The sequence below is a fragment of the Rhizoctonia solani genome, chromosome 6 (assembly GCF_016906535.1).
Source record: "Rhizoctonia solani chromosome 6, complete sequence".
NCBI classification, from domain to species: Eukaryota; Fungi; Basidiomycota; class Agaricomycetes; order Cantharellales; family Ceratobasidiaceae; genus Rhizoctonia; species Rhizoctonia solani.
Genome location: NC_057375.1, coordinates 1,641,534 through 1,654,356, shown reverse-complemented (window position 1 = coordinate 1,654,356; position 12,823 = coordinate 1,641,534). Strand labels below are relative to the sequence as shown.

At 46.2% G+C, this 12,823-nt stretch overlaps 4 protein-coding genes across 4 annotated transcripts; all 4 read left to right on the top strand.

Moving 5' to 3' along the window:
* Nucleotides 1–867: 867 nt before the first annotated feature.
* On the top strand, nucleotides 868–2,069 carry RhiXN_05951 (uncharacterized protein; the record flags this gene model as incomplete). The annotated part of the gene is made up of 2 exons (XM_043325767.1): nucleotides 868–1,506; nucleotides 1,767–2,069. 2 exons carry the CDS (start codon nucleotides 868–870, stop codon nucleotides 2,067–2,069), a joined length of 942 nt encoding a protein of 313 aa, XP_043181199.1.
* Nucleotides 2,070–2,894: 825 nt separating this feature from the next.
* Nucleotides 2,895–7,224, top strand: RhiXN_05950 (cation transporter/ATPase, amino-terminal protein; the record flags this gene model as incomplete). Its single annotated transcript, XM_043325766.1, has 15 exons — nucleotides 2,895–3,407; nucleotides 3,463–3,913; nucleotides 3,965–4,177; nucleotides 4,233–4,367; nucleotides 4,418–4,538; nucleotides 4,593–4,780; nucleotides 4,837–5,219; nucleotides 5,273–5,390; nucleotides 5,444–5,967; nucleotides 6,021–6,147; nucleotides 6,203–6,399; nucleotides 6,458–6,594; nucleotides 6,652–6,760; nucleotides 6,810–6,953; nucleotides 7,009–7,224. 15 exons carry the CDS (start codon nucleotides 2,895–2,897, stop codon nucleotides 7,222–7,224), a joined length of 3,576 nt encoding a protein of 1,191 aa, XP_043181198.1.
* A 703-nt stretch (nucleotides 7,225–7,927) lies between these two features.
* Nucleotides 7,928–9,614, top strand: RhiXN_05949 (major facilitator superfamily transporter; the record flags this gene model as incomplete). The annotated part of the gene is made up of 5 exons (XM_043325765.1): nucleotides 7,928–8,042; nucleotides 8,097–8,285; nucleotides 8,338–8,421; nucleotides 8,481–8,854; nucleotides 8,910–9,614. 5 exons carry the CDS (start codon nucleotides 7,928–7,930, stop codon nucleotides 9,612–9,614), a joined length of 1,467 nt encoding a protein of 488 aa, XP_043181197.1.
* Nucleotides 9,615–10,965: 1,351 nt separating this feature from the next.
* Nucleotides 10,966–12,540, top strand: RhiXN_05948 (aldo/keto reductase family protein; the record flags this gene model as incomplete). The annotated part of the gene is made up of 11 exons (XM_043325764.1): nucleotides 10,966–11,037; nucleotides 11,090–11,143; nucleotides 11,208–11,264; nucleotides 11,323–11,379; nucleotides 11,435–11,452; nucleotides 11,504–11,544; nucleotides 11,595–11,723; nucleotides 11,784–11,880; nucleotides 11,938–12,057; nucleotides 12,116–12,306; nucleotides 12,366–12,540. 11 exons carry the CDS (start codon nucleotides 10,966–10,968, stop codon nucleotides 12,538–12,540), a joined length of 1,011 nt encoding a protein of 336 aa, XP_043181196.1.
* Nucleotides 12,541–12,823: the final 283 nt, after the last annotated feature.

The window sequence follows — 12,823 nt, the reverse complement described above, 5'->3', positions numbered from 1 at the left end:
TACAACATACTGCTATATTTTCCCATTTCGCAAACTGGTGGAGCTGAGAACATGATTGGGTATATGCGTGTCCCGACGAGCCCAGAAGTTCCAGCTATGTTCCATGCAAGCTGTGATATACTTTTAAGCTTAAGGTTATGCATATCTGAGACCCCGTAATTTGAGTCCATCAACAGGAAACATCGGTTGGTGGAAGGAATTGTAGGCGGTGAGGTCAACACCGTACTTTTCGACCCACGCTGTGCGCTACGTTTTACCGTGACGCTTGATAGTAGACCCATACCATCTTGTACTATTCAATCCGGCGCCTAAGTGTGTGACAACTGATCTGTTACCACCAAGGAATGTTGCTTCTCGCTGGTACCAAGGTCACTAAATCTCGGATCTCGACTAACCTTGGATTGGCCAGCTGAAGAGTGTCGTGTGATATTGGCAATTTCAATTTACAGCGGGCAAGCTACATCTAATGCTTACGTTGACGACAAGATTGCTCCTCATGAAAGATCAGGCAGGAACTCCGAAACTTTGTTAATACTACTACTCGGGATTAGCCGATACTAAAACCGAGATCTATGGAGCTCCCGTGTTTAGTCTAGTGAAATATTCCTGAGCAACCCCTCGGGTATTGCCAGCTACTAAGTGAAAATCATTCATATCTATCGATTTACACATGCCCTGATATAAAAATAAGACACGGCTACTCATATAAAGTATCCTTTTGGTGTGCACTCGTCGATCCTATTGAGGCCTTTTATAAATCCAGGGAAACACTCGGTTCAAGAGAACTGTCCCTTCGACCTACTTTACCCGAGGCTTCACTTGCCAAAGATCAGGCTTTTAAATCATTCGGCCGACTGCTTGCTTAAAATGTCTTGCTTATGGGCATTAGACCTAGATGCTCTACGGCTAATTATAGGGCATTTGGAAAATGATAAACCATCGCTTCTTCGAGTAATGCTACTTGGCAAGGTGGTCTATTCTTTGGCCGTGCCGATACTATATCGGTCTAACTCTTTCGACGAGATCGAAGAGGCGTACAAATTCTTTCAGACTCTCAACAAGCACTCTCAATACCTCGGACCCTTTGTCCAGAGAATACAGCTTTACAATACATACGGGACTGCACAAATGCTTTGGTCGGTGACAACAAACAAACTCATACACCTTGTCCAAAAAACTCTTCCTTTACTATCTAACTTGCGGGATCTGCGCATATCTGGCTGCGAATTCAAGACTAGTCTGGACGCTCATCCACCGTTTTATCTGCGTTCATTGAGTCTTTCTCTTCCCGTGCCGGCCTCGCCATGGGATTTCTTAAAAACCCAAAAGTCTTTGAAGCGGCTGGAACTTCGCTCACATTCGACACACAAGCGCCAGAACAAGACAGACTGCTTGTGCATCGACGATATTCGCCGCACCTCTCTATTTCCCGAACTGAACAATCTCACTGCATGTTCAGAATTGTTCGTAACTCTTGCTCCAGGATGCCCAATAACCGATGCAGGGGTTAGCCGATGTCAAATGCACCGGTATACGGTGCATATGCCCAGGATGTTATATGCGCTTGGCCTATCGACGAAATCAATCAGAACTATGAGGATTGACCTAGATAGCCTATGTAACACGAGCTGTATCGAATTTGTCAAAGGACTTTGTGGAGTTAGCACAACTTCATGCCTGGAAAGACTGTCACTTGTTACGACGGCTCTGGTAAGACTCTTCCCGGATTTGTGGTAGATTATCCATGCTCATAATTGATACCACAGGATGATGATTACTGGCAATCTTCAGAGCTAGTTGATCGAAACTCAGCCGACGGCCCGCCCACACCCCCGGAACTGTTCAGTGAACTTAAAGCTCTTCGGCTATTAGTAATTGAGAAGCCAAGCAGGCAATCATCAATCGTTTTTAATTCAGAAGCAGACACGCTTCGCTTTCAGGCAAAACCAGCATTACGCTCAGTTTGGAGTCAGGTTGAGGCCGCCAGGTTATGGAAAGGGCGCTGTACCAGGCTCTCCAGTGTTAAAATCTATGGCGAAAAGCTTGACATTATGGCTGTTTCAGTATAAAATTTAGGAATAAAATTCACCATTTGGTGACGAACTTCGTTCTTTCTGTATATACAATTAACACTCTTTAATAGACCAGCTTGAGCTCACGGAGCTGAGATAGTGACAAGCGTACCAAACCATGGTGATAGTGCACATAATTTGTAGCAGTTAAACTAGTAGCATTCTATATACCAACTCTATCATCGTGGTTCATTAAACTTCTGGTCCCGTATTCTATTACCACGTATTACTGATGTAGGATTGGAATTCCCAATTCACAAATAACCAACATATGAGTGAAGAGTAAGCGCCAGACCGTGGACCCGTAGATGCCTTACGTGGCTGGAGAAAAGTCGAGAAGACGGCCACCTCCAAGAAGGCAGACGCGCGACAATAGATGTTATACTATTCATAAAGGTGATATCAATAGGTTTGTGAAATAGCATGTCGTTAACATTAAAGTAGTGATATATCCTACTTTAATTACGCTGGTATACAATGTACGTTCTTTTTTCCTGCAAAGATAATATTAATACTAAATTTATTCTCAGGCCAGACATCGTTGTTACATCCCCGGACATAGTCCGTGCCAGTCTTCATCGTAGCGTACCGTTCATATGGCACGCATATGCGCTCCCGTTTTCATGCATGTGGCCGGTGCTTGCTTATGCATATTATGTGCGCTATGACGACTGGATAAAGAGCGAAGAATGGAGCTTTATATTTACTGTCGGTCTTGGAGCCAGCCACGCACTAAGCTTTCTATCGACGAGATGGAGCACCGGCGTTAGAGCTTGGGTTACCACTCACTCAGTATGTACCGCATAAAACACGCTACAAACCATGCTGAAGCATACACAGGCATCATCTTTGGAGTCAGCTGACTGTATTCGAATCGTCCCCGCCGAACACCGTGGCCAAGGCGAAATAGTACCTCTTATCCGCAAGCCATCCCCCCAACATCCATCCAGAATGGAATTCGCATTCGTGTACCAACGGGATACTTACGTCTATGACTCTGACAAAAAGGCGTTTGCACCTCTACCTTATCCATGCAACGATCGACCCCTGCTTTCTTCGTTTGAAGGCAACCCTACTGGACTTATGTCTGCTGTGTCAACCAAGGGCGGTAACACTGATGCCGGAACCGTCGAGGCCTTATCAGCACTTTACGGAAAAAACGAGTTCGATATCCCTATCCCTTCTTTCCTGGCACTTTTTGGAGAACATACCACCGCGCCGTTCTTTGTCTTCCAGATTTTCTGTGTCGCGCTATGGTGCTTGGACGAATACTGGTATTACAGCTTGTTTACGCTGTTCATGCTGGTTGTATTTGAATGCACGGTTGTATTCCAGGTAAGCCCCTGTGCGTGTCCAATGCTTCCACGTCACTAATAACGTGTCATTGCAGCGCGTGAGCACTTTGAAGGAATTCCGCACAATGTCTATCGATCCTTATCCAATTTACTGCTACCGAGATGGTAAATGGAACATCGTTCAATCCGACACCCTCTTGCCAGGCGACGTTATTTCTATCTCACGCGGATCTGCCGGGTCTGAACACAAGAAACATGAAGGAAAGGCCAAGGAAAAGAAAGTCGAAGACAAGGATGAGAAAGATAAAGAGAAGGATCAATCAACCCCCGATCGTTCGATTCCGGCTGATACCTTAATTCTTCGTGGTACTTGCATCGTCAATGAAGCGATGCTGTCTGGAGAGTCTACGCCTCTACTCAAGGAGTCACTTGGGATACTCAGTAAGGAGGAAGGCGAGAGGCTTGATGTTGACGGACAACACAAGAACTGTGTGCTCTTCGGAGGAACCAAAATTCTGAAGGCAGGTCAAGAAGAAGGCGAAGTTGGTACGTGTCCGTCCCAAAATTACCTTGGGTGGATCTAATGGAGTATCCTAGTTGCATCCTCTCAGACCCCGTCGCTCAATACCCCTGACGGTGGTGCACTCGCCCTCGTATTACGCACTGGTTTCGGTACAGCTCAGGGCCAACTCGTTCGCACCATGATTTTCTCCACAGAGCGTGTCAGCGCGAATAATTTCGAGAGTTTCCTGTTTATCGGATTCTTGCTTATCTTTGCCATCGCTGCCAGTTGGTATGTTTGGGTCCGAGGTAAATTTCTCCTGTAGATCTCTTGCATTCCGCAAGTTATTGACACTTCGACTAGGCATTGAGCGAGGACTCAAGAAATCCAAGTTGCTCCTCGATTGCGTCCTCATCATCACTAGCGTTGTTCCTCCTGAGCTACCTATGGAACTGAGTTTGGCAGTTAACACCTCCTTGGCAGCGCTCTCGAAATTTGGTCAGTTAATTTATATGTCAAGTATAAAACTGTTGACTGATTTATTATAGCCATCTTTTGTACCGAGCCCTTCCGTATTCCAGTTGCTGGTCGTGTGGATGTATGCTGTTTTGATAAGACTGGTACTATCACCGCTGTCGATCTCGTTGTGGAGGGTGTAGCTGGCGTTGAGTAAGTGATTATGCCTCTCAAGCGACTAAAGCAATTGAGCTAGATGTTATTCAGCCCCACCGATCCACTGAAGCTTGTACCGCTTACAGCTGCTTCCCGCGAGACAACTCTTTGCTTGGCTGCAGCACATGCACTAGTCAAGTTGGATGACGGCCAAGTCGTTGGTGATCCGATGGAACAGACTACACTGAAGGCCTTGGAATGGGACCTGAAAGGTCGTGATGGCGTTGTACCCAACAAGGGTAATCCATGTCAACCTCCTTCAGATATCGGATACTAACTGCTACTTTATTCACAGGGTCATCTCCTACCAATACAATCTTGATTCGACGACGCTTCCAATTTAGTTCAGCACTCAAGCGAATGGCCACTATTTCCACGATTGGTGCTGGAGGCAAAAGTCTCATTGCCGTCAAAGGTGCACCAGAGACCATCAAAGGAATGTTGGCTATTGTTCCTCGGGGCTATGACGATACATTCAAATGGTTTACTCGTCGAGGCAGCCGCGTGCTTGCGTTAGCTATGAAGGAAGTTGCTCCTATTGGCCTGGACAAAGTTGCTCAACTGAAGCGGGACGAGATTGAGAAAGAACTTACTTTTGTTGGATTCCTTATCTTCCATTGCCCACTCAAGCCCGATGCCATTGCGACACTGAAGATGTTAGCCGACTCCTCTCATCGTGTAAGTCAGAGTGGTCGATCTCATAAACTCTCATTAAAGAATTCTTATTTTAGTGCATCATGATCACCGGAGACAACCCTTTGACCGCTGTACACGTCGCGCGCGAGGTTGAAATTGTAGACCGCGATGCTTTGATCTTAGATGTCAAAGAAGGCTCGAACAACGAGACTGGTTTGTAGTTTTCCCTATGTCCTTCGTTTGACATCCGATTGACACTCCATTAGACCTTGTCTGGCGTACCGTAGACGAAACTAAGATTATACCAGTTAATCCCTCGGAACCGCTCGATGCTTCCCTTTTCGAGCAATATGATGTCTGCATTACTGGTGCCGCCATGCGCCAATACGAACGAACCCCCTCTTGGCCAATTCTCGTTCAGAATACTTGGGTTTATGCGCGTGTTTCACCGATTCAGAAGGAACTGATCCTCACGACGCTCAAGGGTCTCGGTTTTACAACTCTCATGGCCGGAGATGGAACCAATGACGTGGGTGCACTCAAGCAAGCTCATATTGGTGTGGCTCTTCTCGACGGTACCCCTGAAGACCTGCAAAAGATCGCTGAGCATGCGCGTGTCGAGCGGATCAAGAAGGTATACGAGAGCCAGCTCAAGATTTCTGCAAGGTTCAACCAGCCTCCTCCTCCGGTTCCTCAAGCTATTGCCCATTTGTACCAGGATGTCGTTGCAGCACAACAAAAGGCCGCAGCTGATTTGCAGGATAAACGAAAGAAGAACCCTATGGAGAAGGTTTGTCATGGGACATCTTCAATGCGCGTCAGTACTAATAAGTGATTTACTAGTTTGATTTGGAATCGATTACCAGCAAATTGGCAGAAATGGATGACGACAATGAGCCCCCCAAGATCAAGCTTGGTGATGCATCCTGCGCCGCGCCTTTCACTTCCAAGCTGTCTAACGTATCTTCAAGTGAGTCCACCCTCGGATCCCTTGCTCGGATTGTTAAATCGAACTATATTTGCAGTTGCTGCCATCATTCGTCAAGGTCGTTGCACACTCGTAGCGACCATCCAGATGTACAAGATCCTTGCCTTGAACTGTTTGATTACTGCGTACAGTCTTAGTGTCTTATATTTGGACGGAATCAAGTTTGGCGACTACCAGATCACGATCAACGGAATGCTCATGTCTGTGTGTTTCTTGTGCATTTCTCGTGCCAAGGTAAGATCTTACTTTATATTTCAAATAGTCTACTAAAATGACCCTTTCCCTGTTCTAGCCCGTGGAGAAATTGTCACGCGAGCGTCCACTTGGAAATATCTTCAATTTCTACGTCCTGCTCTCAGTCTTGATCCAGTTTGCCATTCACATCGTTTCGCTCCTTTATATTACCTCATTGTCCAATAGTCTGGAGCAGTAAGGTCATTTCTTATTCGTTTTACCGTCACCGTACTGATTTGCATAACCTGCAAGGCGTGGAGAAATTGATCTCGAGGCTGAATTCAAGCCTAGCTTGCTGAACACAGCGATTTACTTGCTGGGCCTGTCCCAACAGGTTTCTACTTTCGCTATCAACTTCCAGGTCAGTGTTCAATATCGTGCTCTTGGTTCGATTCTCACCGTCTATCTAGGGTCGTCCGTTCCGTGAGGGTATTCGTGAGAACCCCGCTCTATACTATGGACTCCTGGGAGCAAGCGCAGTTGCATTCGGCGGTTCCATGGATATCATCCCTGAGATGAACCGTTGGCTACAGATTGTTGAGATGTCTTTCTCGGTAGGTATTCTCTGAATTTGACCTCGCCAGCCATTGGAGCTCATCTTCCGTATAGTTCCAAGTCCGCCTTACTGTGACCATGGCACTTGATTTTATGGGATGCTGGGCGGTGGAACACGCATGCAAATACCTGTTTGCTGATCTCGAACCCAAGTATTTGGTCACACGAGGTCGCGAACGACGTGAAGCTCGACGAGCTATTGATGAAGCCGCAGCTGAGGCTGAGAAAGCTAAGCAGGAATTAGAAGAACTAGAGAAAAAGGCACAGTAAATTTGTGTTTAGATTCTTTCAGATTGTATATTCCCAGTAATGTCGGATATAAAATGCCTGTATAGTTTATGAACCAGTGCGGGGTGATCTAGCAATCGAAAGCTTCCCGAGTGGCCAGCTGTTTTCTGGTGTCTTATTTGTCGAAAGGAGGCGAGATAATTTAGTCGGCTAGGCAAGAGGGATGTCCTTCATGATGTCGTATACGATACGGCCCTTGAACCCCTGGTGACCCCGCAAACAGCCAATCACGTGTGTTGCCGTAGCTTGACATCCTCGACCATCACACCGTCAGACCTGAATTAGCCGATTGGAAACGAATCCCGGGTCATGTCGCTAAATGGAGTTTATTCTCTTGGCGCTTTTCCTCCATATACAGTTATGTGGTGCTGCTGGGGCTATCGGGCTATGACAGAGCTGTTGCAAGCCTCCGGTATTATTTGATCTGTTTATGGGATCCTTTTTTATGAACTGCCAGCATTATGCTTACTCTACTCCGAAGCTAGCTGAGACAAGAATTCAGTTAATCACTTCGGACACTTTGTCTATTTGGAACTAACATCCGGATCGAAGCACTTCTGCTGTACCTTCTCGAGTTATTTCAACTCCTCATCTGTCTCTCTTGGGCATGCCCTATATGAATACGGAGCCCCATGGAGCCCCCGCGAATCTTGTGCCTCTCCTCCTTTACTTAGGGCAACACAGAATGCCAGGAGCAGTGCTCGTACCAATTGGCGGTCGGAAACTGACCCTCAGAGAGAAAATACCCCCTAAGAGTGTCGTCTATCCATTCGCACTCGTCACATCTTTGTTCTTCCTCTGTGAGCATAAAAACACACTCGTTTAACTTGCAAAATTTGCTCACCAATTAACAGGGGGATTCGCGTACGGCTTGCTCGATGTTCTCAACAAACACTTTCAAAACATCCTCGACATCACCAAATTACAATCGACTGGGCTTCAAGTCGCATATTTTGGTCTCGGATATTTCTGTTTCTCACCGATTGCTGGGGAAATCCTTCGTCGGAAGAGTTATAAGTTTACGATTCTCATGGGCCTGACTTGTGGGTTGATTAAAATTCGTCTTGATAGCATATAGCTCATTTTTTATATCAGTTTATTCCACCGGCGCGATATTCTTCTGGCCATGCGCTAAATTCGCATCAGAGGATAACAAGAAGGCTGTCTTTGCTGGGTTCGGTAAGCACCCATAGCTAGCGCCATTAGTATTTTAGGTTATCTGATCGAACATTCCACAGTGGTGTGCACGGGAGTGATCGCTTGCGGGCTCGCGTCCTTGGAAACTGCGGCTAACAGTTACATCACGTGTTTACCCGGGACAGAACCCTCTGGGGCGGCATTCCGTCTTCAGTTATCCCAATCCTTCAATGGCGTTGCGGCGTTTAGTGGTCCATTCATTGCGTCGAAATACTTCTTTACTGGCGAGAATGCGAACGATCTAACAAACGTACAATGGGTATACCTGGCTGTCGCATTGCTGGGAGTATCCATTGCGCTTCTATTCACTTTCACCCATCTTCCTGAAACCTCAGAAGCTGAGCTGGAGGCTGCTGTACAAGCCGCTGCGGAGGTATCTGGCGTAAACTCGAAAACTGATGATTCTATCTTTAAGGTACGGATATGTAATTCTTATCAAATGTTTAATCTGACCATGGGTCGCTTTGTAGCAACATCGTGTTTGGTTTGGATGGTTTGCCCAGTTCGTATATGTTGGTGCCCAAGTTACTATCGCCTCGTTCTTCATCAATTACGGCGCGGAGGCTGTTGGCTATTCAGACGCCAAGTCATCCAATTTCCTGTCTTATTCTCTCATCATGTTCACCTGCGGGCGCTTCCTCGGTGTTTTCGTCCTCACCCTATGGCCAGGCGAGCTTCTGGTTGGCATTTGGGCTACACTCTGTATGGTTTTCGTCACCTGTGCAACCTTTGTCCACGGAGAAGGTGGTCTCGCCTGCTTGATGCTCACCATGTTCTTCGAGGGACCCCTCTTCCCGTGCATCTTTGTCATGTCGACCAAAAATATGGGACGACACACCCGTCGTGCATCCTCGCTCTTGATTTCGGCCATCTCGGGTGGAGCAGTCTTCCCACCGATTCAGGGAGCAATTGCCGACAAGCACGGTACACGTATCTCATTTGCGCTCTGCATACCCGCGTTTGCGTACACCGCTGCCTTTGGATTCTGGCTATGGGTCAGACATGGAGCACACTTTAACCTCCGGCACGAGAAGGTGGCCGAGGTTGAGCCTGCGCTCGAAGCTGTGGGACGTACGTCTCTCCACTTGCACCCTCACGAAAAGGGTGGGTTCGATGGGAGTCCAGTTGGACAAACCCAAGACGTACGCGAAGATGAGTTGAAGGAGAAGGTTTAAGAGCTGCTGTGGTTTTCTTTGATTGATTAGGTTTTGGGTATTGCGAGGCAATATGATATATCGAATAGCTGTATTCTTACTGATGAATGGACGTATTTCAACTGTGACCTTGCGTGCAGCAAGCATAATAATCTTACCACTAGTTATTCGCACAAGTCCCTATAGACAAAGATCTACTCCCAAAAACTCGAGGCAAATAAAGATTACCGAAAATTATTAATGAAAGAATACCCACACGTCACAGAAGGTCGCGGATCCATCCAGGGACTACACGGTCATGTGACAGCGCTAGCGTACCGCACCGCGCGCATCTTGCTCACAGGTTACTCGTACCACAGGTAAATTTAGTGATACAGTAGATGGGTATCTTTAAAATCCCTATATGAGGAAAAGTACATATAGAAATATTTCGCACGTGTTCTTTCTACATATTGGTGAATGGCTCTTTGGTATTTCACGAATCTATATCATATTTTTGACTGCTTTGCCGTTCCGATTCTTGGCACTGTCTGAATGATCAATAACAATCTCTTGACACAAAATCTACTTGCTGGGGTACGTGACACGAGTAGTGTCAAAATCTGTATGCCATTCTGGCATTGTTCTCCACAAATAAAATCTTCCTCCCATTCACAGTACTGCACGCCGCCCCTAATCAACAGACCGTCAGATGACTACTTTCTTTCTTGTCCACCATTACCACGTTCTGTGCATGTGAACTAGTTTTCATCCTTTCAGCTCTGTCTGGTTAGGTTTCTTGTCTTCTAAGCAGCGTGCCTTGTTTGCAAACTGTGCGTGTAGCTCCTATCTGCTCACGGATGGAAATGCACCCAAAAAACGTTCGCCCGCGTGATCCCGGCTCCTTCCTCCGTCTGCCGTCGGGTACATTCTATGCCCTCCACCGGCTGTGTCGTAGACTGATCAAGGAGGATCTCACATGGATACAGTGTACCGTATCCTAAAGTGTCTGTTGAATGCTGCCAGAGTCCTTGGATGCAATAAATTTTTTGACTACTCTGTGAGATGAAAGAGAAGGGGAATTAAAGCAGAGGTAAGGTGGAGTTCAATGAATTCGAAAGTGGAGGTTGAGTGGAGGTTGAGTGGAGGTTGAGTGGAGGTCAAGTCGAAGCCAGAGTGGAGGCTCGAATGAGCTCGAGATCGAGATGGAGGTTGAGCCATCGATCGTTAGCGATATTGTCGCTGAATATCAATATCCAAGCTCAGATGCTTCTTCCGCTCAATGACGCCATTCCATCGGAGGATGTACCAATGGACTCATATACATAACCGGCGGAAATCCCGTGTTTCTCAACCGAACCCGCTGAAAACAGACAATCTACCCTCATTAGCCATGTCTACGTCTACTCTTCCTACACGCCGTATTGGCAACGATGATGTTACAGCTTTGGGATTTGGAGCTATGGTAGTATATCAATAAACATACGTTGGAATAGTGTTCTCATGTCTTTATTCAGGGAATCGGTGGACTGGACTATGGGGCACCAGGCGACGATGAAACTAGGTTCAAGGTAAGCACGTCTTCTTTAATATATTATGTCAGATGCTTAATAGTTACTTCTACCATATACATAGGTACTAGACAAACTAGTCGAGTTGGGCTGTACGAACTGGGATACGGCAGATATATACGTCAGCACTACGTGTTTCGTTCAGCCGTCAACTTACTAACTATCTTTAACGATAACAGGGTGATTCGGAAGCTCTCATTGGCAAATGGTTTAAAAGGACTGGGAAGCGAGATCAGGTTAGTCGCGCCATGTGTATAAGTCACTTATAAATATGTTAACCGTGCACTATAGATCTTTTTGGCTTCTAAGGTAATGAAAGTCAATTCAGTAAAATAAGAGTCTTATAAACCATTTAAACAGTTTGCTATCACCCCCGAAGGTCCTAACGGAACTCCTGAATAGTAAGTATGAGCTGTAATTCTTGATAAGCATACATCCTGATGTTACAAAGCATGAATCAACAACTGGCTCAGTCCTTGGAACGATTAGGGGTTGACACAATTGACTTGTATTATGTCCATCGAATTGATTCGAAAACTCCGATTGAAACGACTATTAATGCTCTGGTAGAGCAGGTAAAGTAAGCATTGTTAAACCCGGATTACGCGTATTTGGCAACTCACTTAAAAAATTGTAACAGGGCCGGAAAAATAAGGTACATCGGACTTTCAGAGCCATCGCCAACTACTCTGCGCCGTGCGCACAAAGTTCACCCCATTTCAGCAATCCAAGTGGAGGTAAATTGAAATGGGTCCACCGATACTAGGTATTTCCTAACCTTAACCATTCGATAGTATTCTCCGTTCGTGTTGGACATTGAGCAAAAGGGCCATCTCCTAGAGACGGCTCGCGAGCTTGGTGTCACAGTAGTTGCTTACTCGCCTCTCGGTCGTGGGTTGTTGGCGGGCCAGATTGTGAGTAGAGCCAAATATGGAGAGTGGCAGTTAGGCGAGGGCCAATAACACATACTAGACATCTCACGCTGATATCCCGGATTATGACATGAGAAAAGGGATCCCAAAGTACTCCGAGGCCAACTTCCCGAAAATCATCTCTCTTATCAACAAAATCAAGGACATAGGGAGCAAGCACAACGCTACATCGGGCCAGATAACGCTGGCTTTCATGCTTGCGCAAGAAGACGATATCATTCCAATTCCAGGGTCAGTTATGAATTTGGTCTCAAGGATGTCGAGTACTAAATTTACGTGTCGCTTGTCAGGACCAAAAAGATCAAATATGCAGAAGAAAACATAGGTGCACTGAGAGTTAAGTTGACTCCAGGAGATATCAAGGATATTCGCCAGGCAATCCTTGAGACCGAGCTAACGGGAGATCAGTACCCCAGTGCATATATGCACTTTTTATACGCCGATACTCCAGAGCCAACGCACTAAACATCGTGATGGTCGTCGAGTGACTCCTAATATGTAATAGATACATGTACCTTAAATCATTCTCGTTCTCGAGTGAGGTCTGTCTGCCATACACTTGAATATATTGAGGGAGATGAATTTCGAGATAAATAAACTTAGAACTGGGGTTTGGGAGTTTAATCGACATTGAATAGTTTCTCGTAAGGTCTCAAGCCAACCCAGTCCGAGCTATACTGCGCTGGGATCTGAGTGACGTCATCATCTATTAACGAGCGACTACTCTACTTTATGATCGCTTCACCTT